This window comes from Meleagris gallopavo, chromosome 1, assembly GCF_000146605.3.
Source record: "Meleagris gallopavo isolate NT-WF06-2002-E0010 breed Aviagen turkey brand Nicholas breeding stock chromosome 1, Turkey_5.1, whole genome shotgun sequence".
Lineage (NCBI taxonomy): Eukaryota > Metazoa > Chordata > Aves > Galliformes > Phasianidae > Meleagris > Meleagris gallopavo.
The window spans coordinates 63,152,065-63,174,306 of NC_015011.2; the positions used below are offsets into that span (position 1 = coordinate 63,152,065).

The 22,242-nt window shown below is 40.4% G+C and overlaps 1 protein-coding gene across 2 annotated transcripts in view; it reads right to left on the reverse strand.

Annotated features, from left to right (window-relative positions):
- LOC104911963 (FYVE, RhoGEF and PH domain-containing protein 4-like) overlaps positions 1 to 22,236 on the reverse strand; it is an 82,500-nt gene extending 60,264 nt beyond the window's left edge. The window contains exon 1 of one of the 2 annotated variants that reach the window (XM_010714492.2): positions 21,923 to 22,236. In XM_010714492.2, the coding sequence (XP_010712794.1) occupies positions 21,923 to 22,067 (145 nt within the window). In that variant the 5' untranslated portion in view covers positions 22,068 to 22,236. Of the gene's footprint in view, positions 1 to 3,403; positions 3,466 to 21,922 lie in introns of those variants that run through there. The other variant, XM_010714506.3, reaches the window with a different exon arrangement.
- Positions 22,237 to 22,242: the final 6 nt, after the last annotated feature.

Below are 22,242 nucleotides of genomic sequence, written 5' to 3' on the forward strand. Positions count from 1 at the left end.
TTTGCTAAGCATTGTACGTAAACATGCTGGAAGCATGAGACTCAAACTCTACAAGACAGTGATTTGGGCGCATGGAAGGAAGGGTGGAAGAAATACGGCAACAGCAAACACCTAGACCTCTTGTGAAGGTTTTGCTTTGCAAATTGCAAATAGCACTATCATCTCCAGTGCAATGCAGGAACCCCAATTTACAAGCTTCTTCTCTCTCAAAATTAATACATACATAATAAGTGCTTCTTACAAAGGATTCGGAAATCCCTACCTGATAAAGCTTACAAAACACGTGAGTATAGGTTTGGCACAAATTAATCTTTCTTCTGTTTTCGAAGTTTAGGTGATATGGTTTTGGTCTTGGGGAAACGAAGGTTTTCTATGTGTGTGTGTCACTGGTTTATACGTGCATGTTTGTTGTTTTTTTCTGTTTTTTTCTTTTAAATGGGTGACAGACAACACTTCATCTAGAAACAATGATAAGTATGTAAGCCAACTATGCTTTGTTCTTTGAATTTACAAAGACAAAACTGAACTCCTTCTCCTCCCCCTACGCCTGGCTTCTGTGAAACTTACAGAACTGAAATCAGCAACTTAATTTTAATGTACTTTCTTCTAAGCAAATATTTTCCCTTGTATTTTCTACTCAGAACATCAGTTCTTTCCACTGTGTTCCCAGAATTTCTACAACACCACAAATGCCTTGTTTAAAGCATCGCTTTCTTCCCTCTTTACTTCAAAGCACACAGAGCCCCATCTAAGGAGAAGAACTTTATGGTTCCATCAAGGCAACACAGAGGAAGCATCTAAATTTAAATAAGGCCTTTCATCTGTCAAACAGTACAAACAGACTCAATATAGCTCATTCCTTAATCGTATAAACTTGTACTTTGACATTACATTTCTCCAATAAAGCCTCAGCTGTAGTTCAAGTTTAGTATTGCAAGAAGATTTACCAGACAGAAGGGAAAAAACACGTCTAAACTGCAGCTTTCAACTTTGGTTTAGACTCTCCCAGTGGACTCAAAAGCTTGGCTTCCTACTTTTTCTTCTCTCCCCACTCATATAGCAGCGCAAAAGACACTGCCTCTCCTATGATTCCAACCTAGCCGAATTCATAAACTTTACCTATGAGCACACAAGGGTTATTGGGAGTTGCCTCTACATAAAGATCAGTATCTCACTTAATTAACTTTAACACAGAGGAAGTAAAGGTCTGCAAATATCAGAACATAAACCAGCCACAAACAAAGCATTTGATAAATACAAGCTTAGAACTTATTTCAACATGCTAGCAGCTCAACCAGCTAAAGCTTATGTTGGTATCTTGTAAACACAAAAACAAAGAAATTTTATATGCCTGTAGGATTAAGCTGACAATCTAAAGATCAGCATTAGCATCAGCTGTCTGTCACCGTGATGTCTTGCAAATACGAAGTTGCATCAATCCTGACAAAACTCACTCTCAAGGAGTCTTTGCTTCATTAAATTAACAGTTGTTGTTCTCAGTATTAATTAAGAAAGAAAATAGTTTAAATATCTGAAGCTCTGTTAAAGGATAACAAAAACCGAATCCATCTGTATCAATGGTGAGCTTGGAAGAGGCATCAAGAAAAATGTGAGCTCAGGGATCAGCAAAGGCAAGGGACATCTTCCTTTAGATGTAAATGCTCTGGGAGCACTGAAATGTGTAACAAGCTACTGATGTTTATAGGCTGCTATACGAGTTTCTAAGATCAGCCTTGAACACTACCAAATCATGCTAATAAGCATAACAAGCACGATAAATTGAAGAAACAGAATTTGTTGCTTTGACTAGCGTTCTTGCTCATGGTGGGGCAGTCATCCTGAATAAAACTGATGACAATGTTTTATAAAGGAATTTCCAAAAGTTAACAATTTAATTTATTTTACTCCAAAATAAAAAATAGCTTTCCTCTATCAAGGGAAAACAAACAGGTCCCAAACGTTGGTACTTTCCCCTGTAGCTGCAGAAATAAATGGAATGACATAGACCTCAGTGACATATTCCACATCCTAAGCCAGATTTAGAATAGCCTTCAAAGAAACACTGTGCTAAGACTCAGTTCTAGGAGAAACCATTTCACTATCTTTGATCCCAACAAACTTGCTTTGACAGCTACAATAAAGAAGAGGTTGCTGCCATAAGCCCGCTATTCGGATCACCTCCTAGAAGTTGGCATCCCAGGAAAAAAAAATTAGAAAAACAGTTCGTGGGAAAAGCACAAATAAAAGAGTGGACAAAACGCACATTGAAGTGCAGTAACATGTCTAGCTATTGCGTAGGCATCCCATACAGTGAGTGGAATTAAGCAGCACCAGTCTCTCTTTCAGAGGGTATTTTTTAGAATACACAGAGAAGACTGTCTATAATTTGTCTGCCAAACACCTCATATTTCATTTATCCTCTAGGAGCAGCATTTCATTCTGTCTTCTTGAAACACTTCCAACACTTTTGGAAGACAGACTATTTATTCTTAAGGGAAGCGTGCTAGTCATTCTGTGGGAAAGCTGTATGAGTGGACAGCAGCTGCTGCTGCAGGTCAATAAGGGCTCCACAGGAAGGGCAGTATTGCTTTTCTCTCCCTTTAAAGATGGATCACAAGCACAGGCTTCATTAACAAGTATTGACTACCCCATCTAATTACTGCATTCCAGAAATCACATTTCCACCAGACTACAAACCTCAGCAGTCTGCAGATGCCATTTACCCTGTTTAGGTTTTACTCTTACTGGCAAATTTAACACTCCATCTATGGGCAAGCAATCATTTTTATTTTATTTTAAATGGACACTGTCTATTTGCCAGATTTCCAGAAATAGCCACAATATTTAGGAACGTACTTACTGATGCTAATCTTTCAAATTATGCATCTGAATCTGTTGGTTTGCATGCCTAAAGTTAGAAAATACCAATGCAGTATTTAGCCTTATAAATTAGTGAACTGGTTTTCAGAAGAGCTCGAATTCATTTCCTGAGAAAACCAGGCTATTTAACTATTAAATTTGTTCAGAAAATCCTGGCTACAGAACTGAATAATTTCTGCTCTGCCCTCAAATCTCTAATTAATCGCACTGAGCAATACTTCTGCTTTCCTTATGCATAATTATATACAGATACTCAACTCTAACAATCTACACTCAGGAATTAAAAAGACATTTTAATTCTGATTAGCATTGCTGGCAGAATAGAATAGTTTAAACATTTTTTTTTCCTTTTTGCCCCTTAACATTCCATAATAGACAAATCCACAACTACTTTTCACTTAAATATTCACTGTGTTAAATATCTGCCTTAAGAAAAGAAGCTCCACGGAAAACGATGGCACCTATACTATCCTCACTACTGTGAAACATTTTTTAATATAATCACAGTAATATATTAACTTACCCGAGAAGAAACCTAAGAGCATTTAAGAAAATATGGATTCACTCCTTCTGCTTGGCTCTAAACACAGCTCTTTCTATATCAAGCTTGTTTCCTGTGCACATCCTCAATATACACACGAAAACAAGCTGTACAGCCTACATGCTGAAGGGCTCCCATCTTTCACTTCCTTTTGTGGCTCTCAAGACCAAAATAAGAGGGAGAGTTTTTGTTCACAAAAACCTTTTGTGCTTTTGAAAAAACAGCATATTCATTAAACACCTGAAAAGTGAGAGCTTTATTCCTACCTCATGATGCATCCTCTCATACTAATTTGCTCTGATCTACAGACACATAAGAAGATGCCAATGTTTAGCAAAAGATCAGAATGCTTCCCCTTCTTTCCCATTGCTGCACTCTACCTGTCTAACATATACTCCAGAAAGTGGACTCCTAAGTGGTCATTAAGGTCTGTCTGGATGAATGGAAAGCTTGCTATTGTACCTACCAAATCATGTATTATTAGACAGCACTTAAAGAGTGATTTGCTTACTGAGTTTTGCCTATTATTTCTATAGGAAAACGCCAACTGACATCAAAAACAGAGTTCTTGTGTTACCTACATCTGAGGACCATCAGATGACTTTATTTAAAAAAAGTCTTTTATAATAAAGACATCTGATCCCTGCCAGTTTACCTTTAAAACAAAGCATCTCTACTGCAAATATACGCTGTAAATATGCTTTATCTTACTCTGTTTGTTTGGCTGAAGGAGGAAGTCATTTCCATAAGAGGCAGGCAGAGTTATCACAACTTCCAGTTACAACTTCTCAGTTTCACAAGTATTGGAGTAGTGAGATTGTATCAAAGAGTTTTGGAGAAACCCTGCAGCTGAGATATTTTGTTCTCACTGCACACAAGGCAAATCTTTTCACAGGATGTCTTTTCAGCACAATGCTGCTGAAGATTTCTCAAAATAAGCAAGAACAGCCTAAATGGAATAACTATTTAGGTAGTTCTGGTTTCTCTAATTTACAGCCTACGGTGTGAAAATACTCCGAGAAAATACATATATTTATATACATATTTAATCTGGTCCACCATGCTCTGTGGAAGTGGTTTATGCAGCAATGTGAAATTTCAATGACCATTTGTCTAATAACAAGGATACCAGGTAAATAAAAGACAGTAACATTTTTCTGGTTTTTTTTGAATGAAGAGGGAGGGATAACAACCCTTCCAGGTTTCTTTTACCTCCAGAACTGTCTCCTAAGCAAACAATACCTGTCATAAAACAACCATAAATAGGTCAAATATATTTTCTCAAAGGACAAATCTGCAAAACTTCTGAAGGCTTATGATTTGTTTCTGAGATGGAAAGTACATATATGAATAAAAACACTGAAAGGGAAGTTAACCATTTTTGAATAAATAAGCTATAAACAGTCTCAATCTTTTCAAAATTGTATTGCCTGCTATACAGAGCAGGTAATTATTTTTGAATAAAATAAAAATTCAGAAATTACGCTGTCAACATAGATTTCAAGTGTTTAAAATAGACCCACTATCTGGTCAAGATCTTAAAAGCCTACAACGATGTGTTTGTAGTTTGTTTTTAAGCTTAAAACACAAATAAATTCCAGTTAAAATATCGATGCTTTTATTTTAATGCAAACTAAAATATACAGCTCTTCCATTTCATTTGAAAACACTCCACAACTCTCAATTAAAATCAAAAAATTCTCCCTGGAATTTCACAGCAGTCAGCCAGTCTGCAATTGCATCTGTTTGTCTGAGGATGAACAGAAGACTTCAGTTGTCTGAAATCATCAGCCCAGCAATATCCCCCAGCATGCAGTACTGTGTGACACCATTCATCTCTGAGAACTCCAGGCCATCTTCAGAATTACAGTCACCATGCTGAGGGCTATGGCTGATCACTCAGTGTGATGATTTTGTAGAACTAGGATTAACTTTAGCAGTCAGGTCAATGTTTTCAGGTGGGCAACAAGATATTGGCATAGACGATGTATGCTTTTTAAGTAGCTTTAGTGTAGTGACACATGTAACAATTAAACAATTAAATCTTTATTTTTTAAACTAATACTGGATACGATTCAGCAAACAACATACCGGTTTGGCCTGTAGACTGTTTGTTCCTACTTAGAGTCAAGCATGCTTCTTATGTTCAAAAATATAGCCATCAACATGTATGTCATTCATTTTCATGCTGCTCAGCAGTAAGGAGGAAGCTGACACAAATTTATTCTGCCAACCATCAGCATTTCATGAAAAGGATTCACTAAGCTTGCAGAGACTGCACTGAGTGACTTAAAATCTGGGGAAAACAAGAAGAAGGATGCATTTGCAGTAGGTTTTTTTTTTGTTGTTTGTTTTTTGTAAAGACATCCGCTGAGTTTTAGAAAGGTTTTGCTATTCAGCATAAGTAGCTGCAATCTCCAAAAGAAAAAAACAGTACAGGGATTTCAGCAGAAGGAATTTCAGCCATTAAAAGGGTAAGGGTCTTTCACCAGCTGTAATCATTTTTACCCACTTCCACTGACTGCCTAAGCTCAAATTCCAATTTTTAACCATTGCTTTCTAGCTCCAAGCTCACAACTCAGAAAGAAAGAAGTATGCAGGTAAGTTGGTGCATTTTCATTCTAGGTTTTGAATTAAGATAGAAAATGAACATGCTGAGCTACAGCTAAATGTGGGCAATTTATGGTGCGAATAGGATCTTTAGCAGCTACACAGTTAATTAATCTGTGAAAAGAAGACCTTTCAAAAAGAAAAATGAATTCCACAGGGAGCAAGGTATTCCACAGGTATTTTCTGCTTGTCCATATTTCTTTCACCTTGAACATAAAAAAGACCAGGCGTCATCCAGCTGATTAAGTATTAAACCCTTCACCTTTTCTTATCACATGGCCAATTTAGTCAACACAATCACCTCTACTGAACCATAGCATTACCAGGCACAGAATATTTGCAAATGATTTTAAGTTGAACTAAACGTCAGTTTAGCTGGATGTCAGGGGGAAGTTCTTTACTATGAGAGTGGTGAGGTGCTGGAACAGGCTGCCCAGGGAGGTTGTGGATGCCCCATCCCTGGAGGTGTTCAAGGCCAGATTGGATGGGGCCCTGGGCAGCCTGGTCTAGTACTATATGGGGAGGGTGATGGGTTTGCATGTGGCAGGGGGGTTGGAGCTTCATGATCCTTGAGGTCTCTTCCAACTCAGGCCTGTGATCCTGTGAAATTAGAATCTGGTTTACTGACTGTACACCAGCCCTAAAGCATTTCAAATAAGTTCAAACAAGGTCAATGTATGGACATTCCCCTCAGGTGAAGTTCTTTCTCTTGTCACTCCGTGTTGTGTTTGGTTAAAAACAATGCTGAATGAGGCACTTCACTGGAACAAACACACACAAGAAGAAGATACAGGGAAGTATGCAAAACAGTTTTCTTTGGTAACACACAGATAGGGTAAGGGCAGCATTTGGAGACACGAGCTCCATTGTAACTCACTTGTTCCTCAACATGGTCAAAAGCACTTTGTATATCACCAACACAGATACCAGGCTGCTTCCCCCACCGTGTAGAAAGAGCTTACCATCTCTAAGGAGCTTCTCAGGTTATACTGTTGTAACATTAACGTTGTTATAAATAAAATTAACTTAACTGAAGTTGAATAAAATTCAGCTTTAGATTTCAAAAATCAGATTCTTGTCATAAGTTTTATACATTATCCTATATTCATAATCATTGTAACCACAACACCAGAATTGAAAAGACAGCCCACGGTAGTCTTCTGCTAAATTAAGCACTTGGCAGTGAATACTTTGATTATTTTCAGAGTATCCAGATGTATCTGGATCTCATCAAACATACATATAAAACAACAGTTGACCATTCTGCATTTTCATTTTGTATTTTCAGTATTTATTCCATATATTCATAATAGAAAGAGCTTGTTTTCATCCTACACAGCACTGGAGCAGGGGGAAAAAAAGGGAACAGAAGGAGAATCTCAGTGGAAAAGGGTCCAGCACAGCAAAAAATGCTGCATCACATGCTGGTTCCTTGAGACTGTGGAAGGCAACAGCTGCTGCAGATGCTATTGGACAATGCACCTACAGAACAATCAGCCAAAGAGAGACTTGTGTGCTGCCTTACACTGTTATGAGCAAGATTACAGTAACCATTTGCAAAGGGTTATTTCAAAAGCTTCAGCTTTAGAAAAGATTTGAGGCTCTTGATATATTTCTAGATTTGATTTCTATGACAACAGATAAATGCAAGTCCCTCCTGAATTTTAATGGAGGGGGAGAATAAAAATGGACAGGAAAATTTACTGCCAGAAATTTTTCCTTAATCTATTGAGTTACCTTACAATACGAGATATGCATTAACTATCATCTTCGGTATCAAAATTCACTGTTTCCATCTAGTAGACAAGTATGCACATTTTCTACTCAAATTAATATGCTATCTAAAATAAAACCAGCCTGTCTTTCACTTGATCATCAACAGAATGTATTCCAAAGCCAATGATGAAACACTGGGGGCTTCGTTGTCTCAGTTCAATATCTTTGGTCTCATGTGCAAAACAGCCACTGGTAACAGGGCAGGCAGGCAACATTATTTAAACATACATAGGCTCATAGAACGGTTTGGGTTGGAAGGGGACTTTAAGACATGAGGGCACATAATCCTGAAGAATAATCTCAGATTGTGTAGTCCATAAACTCCATATGGCAGACATGGTTATATCCAACGAAAGACAAAAAGCAGCGGCTAGGAGGCATTGATCCTGACCTTTATTTGTGAATATGAAGAACAGAAAGACAGGCTTAATCTCTGAAAAAATAACATTATACAAATGAAGGTTTAATACTTGAAGGTATTAATCATATCCAAATGCCTAAACTGAAATGATATCCATATCCAACCATATCCAAATGCCTACATCAAGTTCAGTCCATCAAATCATATTAAAGATTACAATGGCCCACTATGTTATATATAGGGAGTATTTTATGACTACAATAAAAGCTGCTTAAAAAAACTGCTATATGGTAATACCCATGACAGAGCAAATGCATGGGAAAGCCATACTGCTTGGCACAACAATGCAAAGTGGCAACTCGCTGAAGATGCCCGTGTGATAAGAACACCGTGAGCCAGCAGACACTGACCATTAGACACGTTCCTCTTAGACCAGTTTTTATTTTATTAATGGTAGATTTTAGTTCCCAACTCTCTTTTTTAATTTTTTAAAGGTACTCCTTATTTTCTAAGAACTTTTAGGTAACATTTGCATCGATTGCCCTCATCTCTCAAACAGGTAATCACTGACCCACTGCTATTTGGAAAATAAATAAATAAAAGATTAATTCATAAAACATTGTAGAAAAATCCATATCCTTTATATCTAATTCCTTTCTACCTACTTGAAGAAAACAAGAGTTTATGCTAAAAACAGTGGTCCCTCTTAAGAAGCGCTGGATTTTATTCTATTTTTTATTCCACGTAGCTTGCTAGCAGCTGCTATAAAGTCATTCAAACGTTTTCATTTGAAGTTTAATATGCTTACCAGCTATCAGAATTCTCCTGCCTTCTCTCAGAAAGATCTTCCAGTGTAAGCCCACACACCACGAAAAATAATAGAAAAAATTCTTTGCATAAAACGTTCCTTCAGCATAATGTACTCAGCTCACTGTTCTCTCTCCCTTCAGTTATTAAATTGCTCCTGTTTCTCTTACCCCCTGTGTACCATACCTGGAAAAAAAAGCCTTATCAGAAAGCTGATCCTGCTTCTACGCCCATAGCCACTGTAAACAAGAGTATTTTAACTTCAAACAACCTGCCCTTGCAAATGCACAAAAAAAAATTTCCAGCTTTAATACTTCAGAGTCTTCATCTCTTTGTATTGCAGGTTTCAGCTCTGCTAGCCTTACTCACTCTTCACTGACTTTAATAAGCATGCTGTCCTTGTCAACCATGAGATATTCTCACTTTTCATATTTAAAAAGTACTTTTCCTTTCTGAAACTGAAGTTAATATTTGACAGCAAACGACTTTGATTTCTTAAGAGAAAACAATAGGAAATTCCTCCATTTTCATGCCAAACGATAGATTCAGGGTAGCATGTAGGTGCCCAGCTCAAATGTCACTGACATGAAGGACGACCTCAGACTGAACGTATGGGAAGCAGAGGGACAGACATGCCTTTTTTCTTGTACATACTTCTGTACTAGCAAACAGATCTGAACAGAGCACTGTGCAAGATGGAAGACTACTAAATATATGTACTCCCACAGCCTTCAAAGAGCAAAAGTCATCTACTTCTGCTCAGTTCTCTATCTCCTTCCCAGGGACCAAGGGAGGGAAATAATGAATTTTTAGTTTTTGTTTTTTTTTTGAAAGCCAGCAGTGGTGTGAACAACAGCACTCTGCACCAGAAGTTCCTTCCTCAGCAAACTACTTCCACAACGTTACTCTAAAGGAAAATTTCTGAAATTTGCTACTGAACTATAGCATATAAACATAGAATAACACCTCAAGGTGAAAGGAAAGTGGCATTTACAACACTTAGTAGGCATAAACAGGATTGCTTTTGCATTTGCAGTGTTGTATACTCATTCCTCTACAAGCGAGGGTTTGGATTCTGTACCTCAAGCATATCTGTCTATTCAGCACATCACACCCAGATGCGTTACCTGGAGAACAGTTAAGTTAAACTGCTGTGCCCTACGTCTGCCCCCATGCACACAGTTCAGTAGCATTACCAAACATCTTGCTGACTCCAGCACTTTTTTCCTACGTGTCAGCTTTAAAATCACTTTCGTTTTTGAAAGGGTTCTGTTAATACAAAACCATAGTGAATGTCATGGATTTTACAAAATAAGAGTCTGAACAATGTGCATCTAAGTTTTAAAAAGACTACGAAGGCTTTGTGATGTCAGAGGATTGCGGTCCAGCTCACAACTGTGAAATGCCACGTGCTATTTCTCGAGAATGCTGTGCAGGTGTGGAAAAAGTCTTTAGTCATCACTGCTCAAAAAAAGAAATCTGACAATTTGGGATGTATGGGACGCCCTCAGAAATACTATTTGGTTTCCTAAATGATGTCAACACTAACGCCAGCAGATCATAAAACATACATGGTGAAATCTTTTTCGTTCAGGATCGATCACCTTCATATCTCAATGTTTTCTGTAAGTTACAGGGGAAAAAATAGATTTAATAAGTATCCAGTCCAGCCCAACTGCTGAGCGGTATTTAAAAAGCAAAGTGTACACAATATTTGCAGTGGTAAGATTCTCATTGTAGCAAATATGTATCACATCATATTGCTCATATGTAGCAAATTTCAACACATAGCTGACAGTCAGATTTTAAAATAAGTCTACATTCTCAATGTAGACTCAGCTCAAGTGCATTTACTGGAAACAACCAAAGTAAGCTCGTATAAATGTAGGTAACTACAGAGTTAGACACATAAGAAAAGCAAAGATCAGACTTAAAAGTGAACAGCTGTTCAAACCTGGAAGTAGTAACTATCCACACTTAAGCTGAACAGGCACTTGGTTATTTCAGCTATATCGAAACCCTTTGAGAGCTAGTTCATTTGGGTTATAAGTTCCTTCAACTTATTAGAGCACTGAATTCTAATACTGTTCTCAATCCTATCAGCAAAAGCCTTTCAGCACATCCTGTGCACAAGCAGTAAAGCCCTTATACAGACAATAAGATAAAAATTGAAAAGGTTAATTCCCAACATGGAAGTCGAGCACTGATGACAGCCATGCCAACACTGACTCTTTCTGGCTATATCCAGCAGACAGGATAGATTTTTTAATTCCCCTCCTTCGACTGCACGGCAGGAGTCTTATTCTGAAGATCTACTCTGCTTGGTGAGGGTCAGGGTATGTATATAAGGAAGTTTAGAAATAGGTTATGTGCAAAACCAGCCAGTGGGACTTCTGTGCGTTAACTTTGCTTGCACCCTACCATTCAACCTAACCACAAAAGCCACTCCAGCATTCTACAGCCATTAGCTTCTGCTCTCTAGCCTAGCTTGACAGGCTCTGACCAGTACATGAGCAGCCAGCTCAGTCATCAGCACACCCTTCTCTTGGAAGCCTGGGGAGCTTATTCGTCCATTGGATCAGACAGAGATTACAAATTATAAAGAACACTGTATACTGCGTTATCATTCATTATTCCAGAGAGTGCAATGTAATCAGAGTAACACTTGGTTCAGATTACCTGGAGAACTTGATGAAAGTCAAATTTCTGCAACAGTAACCACTGTTTTCTAATAGGGACAGAAATTTTTTACTGCTAAGCATATGCACAAGCAAATTACTTTACATTCTAATAATGCATAGGCCCCTTCAAAAGTACTGCCTCCTATTTATTTCCATGGAATCTACAACAGCTACAAGGAGAACAATAGCCCTATTTGACAAAGCAAATTCTTAGCCTACAAAGCGCTATTTTTCAACATAGTCACCACCATTAGCTCTGCATTTTCACCAGCAATGAAAAAGAACCTGCATGCTGCACTCCTAAAAATCTGCACCAGTGGAGGTGACCTGTTGTTGATGCTGCCGAAACTTACCACTACTGCCTCACTGTGCTCATGTCCACTGTCTGTGCTCCAGGAACACTCAGCGAGCACTGATGAATGTCAGCGGGTGCCATTTTTTTCTGCATGCAGGAACTGAATGAACACACCTTTGCTTCATCCACGCTTTCATGCCAGTCACTATTTGTTCAGACCGTCCTCTGCTGCCATCTGTCACACAGCAACATGTGACAGAATACTGGTGGGAAGGTTCAAACCTCTACTGCTGTATCACCAACATTCACCTCTGATGTCATGGGTCAGCAGAATAAAATAGGAGGCAGCACTTTCAGAGCATTGTAATTCTCATTTTAGTACATATACCACAAAACCTCATGTCTTATAAGACCTCTCCTGGATTCCCACTTTCACCTGAGAATTTCTACGTTTTTGTTTCAGAGAGATCAAAGCCTGCTTTTTTAAGAGCTAGAAAGTCATAGGCATTCAAGAAGCAAATAAAGGATGTCCAATTTTGGAAAAGCATCCTCAGGCATCTGTCATCCTGCATACTTTCTTGAATATTGTAATATTGTTAGCCCATAAGATAATGGATAGAATGCAAAACGAATTTACTCTCACGGACAAAATGTAATTTCTTAATGACCAGAGTTATGTTAGACTGAATAAAAGGAATGCAAAGCATGCCTATATTAAAATTTGGGGCATTTTGACAAGAGTCATCTGAAGAAGGTCAAGCAGTACAATTGCACAGAACTTGAAAAGATTTCCAGTTCTAACAAAAATAATTTTTCCTGTGTCAATGTCTGTGTTTCAATTCTCAAATCCCCAGTTCTGAAGATGAAAGTAATTAGCCAGTAAGTTTCATTTCTTAACTTGGTAACTGATGTTAACGCAAATAATGAGCATATTAATATTCAGCTAAGAAACTGAAGCATCACAAACAAGACAGTGAACTGCAGTATACGAGCACAAGAAAAAAAAAAAAGTCTGATTATTCACTGTAAAAAGCTGATAAATCCTGATATAGACAAAACATTAAAAGAGAGACTTCAAATACTATTATTAACTTCAGCAATAATAAAATTTGAGTTAGTTATAGCTCTTTTTTCAAAATCTCTCGTAGACTCAATATCTATTTTCAATTTAAAATACTGCTTTCCACCGGGGAAGAGAGCCTAGGAGACTGAACAGGCATTAGCAACTGAGTGGCTCATACAGAAGAAGAATAAAGACTACTAATATAACCATTATTTGAATAAGAAGTCACCCTTCTCCTGCATACAGACTGTGCTTCAGTAATAGGCAGTCCCCAGAAGGAAAAGAGATCAGTGGATCAGGATCCTCATCCAGAAGAATAGCAGAGAGAAGGAGCTCTGTACTCCTTCCCTTCCTCTTCTACCTCCAGAATGCAGTGGATACCAGAACAAGCTGCACTCAGAACCACAGACTGGCCCAAGTTGGAAGAGACCTCAAGGATCATGAAGCTCCAATCGCCCCACTGCAGGCAGGGCCACCAACCTCCCCATTTAATACTAGACCAGGCTGCCCAAGGCCACATCCAATCTGGCCTTGAACACCTCTAGGGACGGGGCATCCACAACCTCTCTGGGCAGCCTGTTCCAGCACCTCACCACTCTCACAGTAGAGAAATTCCCCCTGATATCCAACCTCAATCTTCCCTCCTTCAACTTAAAACCATTTCCCCTTGTCCTGCTCTTACCTACCCTTTCAAAGAGTTGACTCCCCTTCTGTCTGTAGGCTCCCTTTAGGTACTGAAAGGCTGCAATGAGGTCACCCTTCTTTTCTCCAGGCTAAACAAGCCCAGCTCCCTCAGCCTCAGCTCTTCGTAGGGAATGTGCTCCAGCCCTCTGATCATCTCTGTGGCCCTCTTCTGGATCCTCTCCAACAGCTGTCTTCTTGTATTGGGGGCCCCAGACATGGACATCGTACTCCAGATGGGGCCTCACAAGGGCAGAGTAGAGAGGGACAATCACCTCTCTGTCCCTGCTGGCCACTCAGGTTTTGTCCAGATCTAGATCTCTCATAGCTCACATATATAGAAGAAATGTACTGAAGATGTCTTTAGAAAATCACCTACTGATTTTTGTTTTGAGTGTTTTGAGGTTCCTGAAGAAATCGCAGAGAAACTCCATCAAATCCCATTGGTGCAGGGTTTCTAAGTGAGAAGGGAAAGGTTAAAAGCAGGACAAGTGCCCGCAGCAACCCCAGGACAGACCTCACTGTGCAGCACCCACAATAGGAGGCCTCTAGATCTCATAGGTTCCAAGTATGCAGAAGCTGGATGCAGTTACAGTGTAATTACACAGCTTCAAGGCTGGCTACAGCTACAAGAGCTGAAAAGCCTGGTAACAACAGTGACAAACAGAATTAAAGATCACATGCTCCACTCTGAAAAGCCAAAGCTTTAAAAAGGCCAGAAGAAATCCAGTCTTTAAATCAGTCTGAATTATTTTTGATTGTTAGTGTACATTTTCTCTCTTCAACATTCATCAGCATCTGGGCACAGAGGCATCTGTGTGAGAGGGAGGAATGTGCCTGTCCTTATTTATGAGGAGAAGGCTAGACCTGTAATCCTGATCCGTTATCATCTATGCTTTGAGACGACGTTTGTTCAGAAGTCAGGAATAAATCACAGGATTTTATGTCTCAGATTAGAGTTCCACATCACTTTTCTGCCTTTCCAGGCTATTTTACATATTTTACATTAACATTCGTGACACGCTTAGCATTAATACTTAGCAACTAACACATTCCCCCTGCTTTACACTACCTTCTAACTCCATGCCTTTTGCCTCCAATTTTAATCCATTTCATATTCCATTTTACTAAGTTTAATATAATCGGAGGTAAATTGCTTTGACAGTCATTAAAATATATTTATCTTTCTTTACATGTCTTGCTTTGTAGACTACTGTAGCAATGTTTGTCTCCTTTTCTGCTTTGACTCATTTCTCCGTATCTCCTGATACAGTCTTACTGTTGTGTATTTATGCACTGAGACTACATCTCTGATTTTTATTTTGTTCAGCAACATTTCAACAAAGCCCCAATCTTCCCTATTCACATTCATTTCAAAAGTAGTTTACTCTGCTGCAGCCACTTCTGTTACTTCCAAGGCAGCTGCTTCAAAAAAAAAAAAAAAAAACTTTAGAAATTCCTCTTTCAACTTCTTCCTTTTGCTTTCCTGTATGTTTGATGAACCTACAGCTCTGGGATACCCCCTCTAAATATAATTCTGTCTCCACTTGTTAGAAGTACATATGCTTGTTCATGTCCACAGCTATGCATTTGATTAAGATGCTTCTACTATCAAGAGCAAGAGGCAATCTTTATTCACAGAATCTCAGAATTGTAAGGGTTGGGAGAGACCTCTGGAAATCAACTGGTCCATCCCTTCCACTAAAGCAGGTTCCCTACAATTTGTTATGCAGGAAAGCATCCAGGCAGGTTTTAAATATCTCCAGAGAAGGAGATTCCACAGTCTCTCTGGGCAGCCCGTTGCAGTGCTCCGTCACCCTCACAGTAAAGAAGTCTTCCCTTACGTTCAGAAGGAACTTCCTGTGTTCCAGTGCCCATTGCTCCTTGTCCTCTCACCACACACCTCTGAAAAGAACATGGCCCCATCCACTTGACTTCCATCCAGCACTGCTAAGATTCCCCCTCAGCCATCTCTTCTCCAGGCTGAACAGACCAAGAGCTCTCTGCCTTTCTTCATGAGGGAGATGTTCCAGGACCCCAGCCATCCTTGTGGCCCTCCTCTGGGCTCTCTCTAGAACTTCCCTGTCTTTCTTAAACTGAATGAACAAGAACTGGACAGAGACTCCAGATGTAGCCTCACTGTTCACTCGCAGTCAATCCGCTGCCCACCAGGACACCCAGATCCTTCTCTGCTCCTTTCCAGCAGGTCAGCCCTTCAGCTGTACCAACACAGATGGTTCTTCTTCCCCAGGCATAGAACTCTACGCTTGCTGAACTTCATCAGGTTTCTCTCCGCCCAACTCTCCAGCCCACCCAGGTCTCACTGAACGGCAGTGCAGCCTTTTGGTGCATCAGCCACTCTTCCCAGATTTAGCAAGACAGAAGAAATCATTCTGCTTATACACGTGTAATTGTACACCCTAGATTGACTTATACTGAAGAGAAATATTACATACAGTGTCTCATTCTGTAACAGAATGCATTACATTCCTCACAGGGAAGGGACGTTAGCTACAAGATTTGCAGTCAGTAATTTGGTTAAAGAATTGTACTGATGATAATGTTCTTACGAAAATGTGCTCAGTATTAAGAGAAGAAGAAGAAGAAAGAGGGAAAAAATAAATAAACAAAGCATTAGTATCTTATTTTAAAATTTCATTCATATTTTTCCTTTCCCTCTGACAAATTCTTCATCCTGGGAAGACAATTTGTCCTATACAGCAAATACTTAACACTTCTTTAAGACATAACAGTGCAAAACACAGCAGTTAAAATGCTGTAACACAGATCCCACTGTACTCAAGATGTACTGACGAACAACATCAAATAAAAATACTGGCCAACTTTAAATGAGATTTTTCCTGAAATGCTGAGAGATTAGATAGCCTGTCACCATGAAAGTGGGGGAAAAGTGTGACAAGTACAGTTTTAGAAGCACAGATACTGATAAAGGATAAAATAACAACCAAAGGGCAAACATTATTTTTCTGTACCAACAGCTTGTTTTTTCAGTATTTTTTGCTTTACTGGTTGTCCAAAAGTAACACAGTCCCTGTGCAGATTCCCCATCAATCCGAAATTCTTCCAATTATGCTTATTCAGTTAGCTGGAAAAACAACCTGTTCCCGTGATTTCTGTGTAACAGACTAATTTGGATCATGTGTGCAAGCTATTTTTTTCTTAATTTCAGCCACCCCTTCAAGGACTTCAGGAGTGGCATTTAGCAGCATTTACGCCTCTTGGGGCCCACTGCAGAGAAGCCTCACCAGCAAGAAGCAGACTTACACTTTTAGCAAATCCTTGTCAAATTCTTCTTTGAAACTGTTTTTGTCACTGGCAATTTAAGCAGCTGTGAATTAGAAGTCTAATTTATTTAAGAAAATCACTATCCTGATCTCCATGAAGTCAGTATTACGAGGCCAGCAATTCCTGGGTAAAGCAGACGTTGCTTGGCAAGAGCTACACAGCCACACCAACCAATGCAAAACACACATATAAGCGACTTTCCCAACAGTCTGCAAACTAAACAGCACGCTCTTAGTGGCCTCAAAGGGATATCATGATCCTAAATATTTGGAGAAGAAAAGGAAAAAGGAATCAGAAAACAGTAAAATTATATTCAGGAACTAAGTTCCATTTCCTGCCGCTTTCCATGCAACACACTTCTTCAATAGGAGGCGTGGATCACGTGGGATCAACTTCGCCCGCAGAAACAGGAAGCTGTCTAACAACAGCAAAGAGGCAAATTTAATAGCTAATGTATTTCCACAGAAATTCTGCTTCAAGCAATGTTTTTATACTTCACCTTCCCCCATTTTTGGAAGGAAGAGGACTATTTAGAAGCAAATTCCTAAATATTTACCTTCCATTCTCAATATTTTCAAGTATCAGCTCTCCTCAAGATACATCAACTTTAGATAACTTTCACAAACCCTGCATTTAATGGGAAAATATGGAAAGCAATCAGTTCTCCTTCACAGATGTACCTCTAACGCATCTAGGGATCCCAGACACTGCTTAGATTAGCCCTCACCACCATAAAGGCTTTTCCTGAACACACTGTACAGTCGCTGCAAACTGAGTCAACAACAGACTCAGCGTTCAGCCAGGAGCAAGGGGAAGTGACAGGCCGAAGTTAATTAGTTAATTATTTTCAAAAATAAAATGGAACAAACTCAGCAACAATAAAAGGCAATGAGGCAGGGCAAACTTTAAAAAAAATGAGCACCTGAACACAGTAGGAGTTTTCATAAACTGGAATAGGACGGTACTACATTTTCATTTAGCTATCTCCCAGTGCAGAAAGGTAACCCCAAAGACTGACAGAGTTCTGTTAACACAATCCCATAAAATCATACCAAGTTAACAGGCAAAGACACAACAACAGGAGCTGGGATTTTTTTCTCCTTTTGCCTGTCAGATTTTGTAGATACCTTGCTGCAGTGAATGCTGTCCTGAATGCAAATTACCTCAGCTCCCTGAGACCCATGCTGCAGTGCCCAAGGCTGCCAACATGCAGTGCAGTGCCAGCAGCCGTGTGTTTAGATAAAAGGGAATGGGAAAAGTAGTCCGGAAAGGGTGTAAATTTGCACTTAATTCAACAAAGCCAAGGAACCAGTACAAGATTTGGATTTCATAAGAAATGAATCTAGTCAATATGTAGCAAGGACAGAGGCGAACACGCTGATATCAGAAAAGAAGCCATTTACTGCTGTGAACGCAAGTTACTGTGCCCTCATGTTCTGAACCGCCTTCCTTACAAGGCTAAATGAAGTCAACTCCATGGATATACAGCCCTCCAGCACAGTTCAATCCAATGCAGCAACAAAGTGCTGCCAGGTTCTCACTTTGAAGAGCGACTGGCTTGTGAAAAGTGCTGAGCAAGCAAGCGGCAGCCTATGCCTAACTCTTGGCAGACAGCTGGTTTGGAGTTAAAGTACACACTTGTTTTTGAAGTATAGATTTGCTCCAGTTAGTATCAAGTCTGAATTCTAACGCAGCAGGAAAAAAATCCCATTAGCGATTCCTATCAAAAATGGATTATTAATCGTGCTATTCCACTGAAAGCTCTTCTACAAACTCTCTCTAGATATCAGTCTTGACATTTTACAAACATCTCAAAGCATCTCTGAAGATTCAAGCACTTTTTTGTTCAGGCCTTTCAACTGATGTCAATTTCTAAAAGGACACCATTTTCACTTGGTCCCGTGATAGTGAAACACACCAATCTTTTTCAAGAATCAACACTGGTAGAATTCAATTGCAATTTTGTCTGTGACCATGAACCTAAATGACTCAGACTCTAGGATGCTGAAGAAGAGAAAGATACGTCCAGTAGAGATTGGACATTTAGACTGCAATACACAACACAAGTCTGATGCCATAACATACAACTTACGTAGGCCAGTTCAGCAGTGAAAAGTGTTTTTAGACAAGACCAAGAACAGAAGTATTTCTAGACCTTACCTCCCAGAACAGAAAACCTGTAATATTCCCTTCTTCACCACACCAATGTTAAGGAAATTCTTGCACATAAAGGAGTTGCATTAGGTGTTATTAAGTCTTCTTACTAATTAACACAGAATTTATTATTCTGAGAGTGCTCTGATAAGTCTGCAATATACAAAATCCAGAGTTTTTTCTAATGTATTTATAAGCAAAAGTAACTCAAGTCATACAACTAGTCTCTTCAGTTGCACATCAGACACAGATTTGAAACAACTGTAGGAGTCCAGCCCTCAGGCATAAGAAAAGTAACACTTGTATTTCACAACACCTGGCAGAGCAAAGGAGATGCATGGGCTAGAAGAACTCCTTCTTCCCCCTAGGAAGGATTTCAAGAGATCAAAGGCATACTCCTGCATTAGAAGGCCCCTAAAATCCACATTGTGTTTTATAAGCTGGAAAAGAAATTAAACATTGGATTTTTATTTTTATTTTTTTTTATTGGAAGGAATAACATAAGGATCACTGCGTTCAACTCCTGGAGTTGACACAGCATTAACCACCATTCTCAGAGATCACTGCAGTTTTGACAGAAGAAAGAACACACTCAGGTTTATGTTGCACCAGGGACCTAAAGTTTGTACTTGCAGAATCAAGGCAAGAATTACAAATCACTTCTATCAGCAGCAGAAACAGGTCATATTTGGACAACAAAGAGAGAACAAGGCTAAGAAACTGCCCAAAGGTTACAGTGTGCTGAAGCACATGCTGCAGTGGTCAACTCTAACCAGAGATGCAGTTAAGGAGCTAAAGACCCACTAAGAGAAAAGAAATTGCTTGTAGACAAAAGGTTTCTTCACAGCATTTTCTAGCAGAAATGAATTACTGATAATGAAACAAAAATAGGAGGATTTATTTATTTTACATGAGAAAAGCTAAAAACATCAATCAGACTCCCCTTTTATTTCCCATGTTTTCAGATGTTGTTTCTTCATCTGCATTTTGTGATTTTCTTCACGCTACAATCATATTTATCAATCACAGTTCAGGAAAGTACTATGATTTTGTTACCAAAATGCAGAGATACCTGATAAGCAGCATGTTGTTCTTGTCATAACCCTCACAACATTGCTGCCACCCAAAAGCACAAGAGCTTTCTATGAACCTGAACAAGCTATGCATGCATGGCATGTACGCTAAATACATACTAATCATCTGCTAGTTTAGTGTGTGCACAGACAAAAAGAGCAACAACAAAGGATTGTAGATGAGTGTGAAATTGCTATCCAGGACTCTGGGGTAATGATAAACACCTGGGGCTATTCAGCCTGCAGAAGGTTCCAGGAAGACTCTTTCAGTATCTAAAGGTAGGCTATAAGGAAAAAAGGAACAGACTCTTCAGCAGGGTCAGGACAAGGGGAAAGAGGCTCTAACTGAAAAAGACTTAGAGTGAACGTAAGGAAAAGGTTTCTTATGGCAAGGGCGGTGAAACACAGGAACAGGTTGCCCTGAGAGGTGGTGGATGCCCCATCCCTGGAGACACTCAAGGTCAAGCTGATGGGGCTCTGAGCAACCTGATCTACCTGTGGGTGTCCCTGTTCACTGCAGGGGGGTTGGTCTAGGGTCCCTCCTGATTCAACCAATTCTACAATAGTGATTCAAAAGCCTGGTGAAATTGAATAAGAACTAACACAAAACACAGGGTTCCAGTTCCCTTCCATGTTACAGGAGGCTGAAATCCATTAACTCTCCACACTACAAATACAGCTGTTAACGCCTATTTCCAGATGTAAACACGCAGCTGTAGCCTTCAAAACAAAATCCCACCACAAACAGAAATTTATGCACATCGCCAACTTCATTACCCCATTAATGGTGAAAAGATTCCAGGATAGCCTCTTCTTATTTGTGCATATTCATACCAACACGGGGATTCCAGTACTTGAAGGGGTCTTCTAGTACTTGAAGGAAGCATATAAACAGGAGGGGAAACGGCTGTTTACATGGGTGGACAAGGGGGAATGGTTTTAAACTGAGACAGGGGAGTTTTCGGTTAGATAATAGGAGGAAGTTTTTCACACAGACAGTGGTGACACACTGGAACAGGTTGCCCAAGGAGGTTGTGGATGCCCCATCCCTGGAGGCATTCAAGGCCTGGATTCAAGGCTGGATGTGGCTCTGGGCAGCCTGGTCTGGTGGTTGGTGACCCTGCACATAGCAGGGGGTTGAAACTAGGAGATCATTGTGGTCCTCTTCAACCCAGGCCATTCAATGATTCTATGATTCATGAAGAGACAGCATCCCTTCTCTCTGTTTTAACTGGTGCATTCACGAGTGTCTGTTGGCGATTTCAGACTCTGGTTTGACCACTTTGGCCTCTTACAGCCATAAAACAGCCTATACCACGTTGGCTGAGCTCCTACAGCTGCCACATCACACAACCACACGGTTCATACACACGGCTGTGTGCATCAACTCCGTCCTAAGCCAGAACTTTATGAAACTCCCAAAAGCGCGGATGTGATGATAGCCTCTTTTGACATTAGGGCCGAAGGGACACACAACCCTCCTCGGCCGACCGCCTCACGGTCCGAATGGATTGCGGAGCGGCCGCAGGGCAAAGGTTGCGGCCCCGGGGCGGGGCGGGCACGGTGCTGCGTTTCACGTCTCCCGCAGCCCGGGGGCTGGCAGGATTTAAAGAACGCCATTCGTTCATCCCAGGCCGCGATGTTCCCGCTCCGTCCCCACCCCTCTCCTGCGGAAAGACCGAAGCCGTCATTACCTGCGGGCGAGCTCCGGGCGGGCTCACCCCGCGGGGCGCCGGCGGGGAGGGTGGGCGCCGCTCCGTAGGGAACGGGACCGAGACCCGGGGTGGATTTCCTGCGGATGGCCGCCCGCCTGAAGTTGATGCCGTCGGCTCCGCTCATCCTCGGGGCGGGGGAGAAGGCAGAGAGAAAAGGCAGAGTGAGGAGAAGCTCAGCGCCCCTCCCGCCCGGCTCCCGTCGTGACCCGCATCGCGCTGGGGGAGCGTCCCCTGTCCGCACTGCGGCTCCGGCCGCCTCCGGTACCGGCTCTCACCTGCCCGCCGCTCCCCGCCCCTTT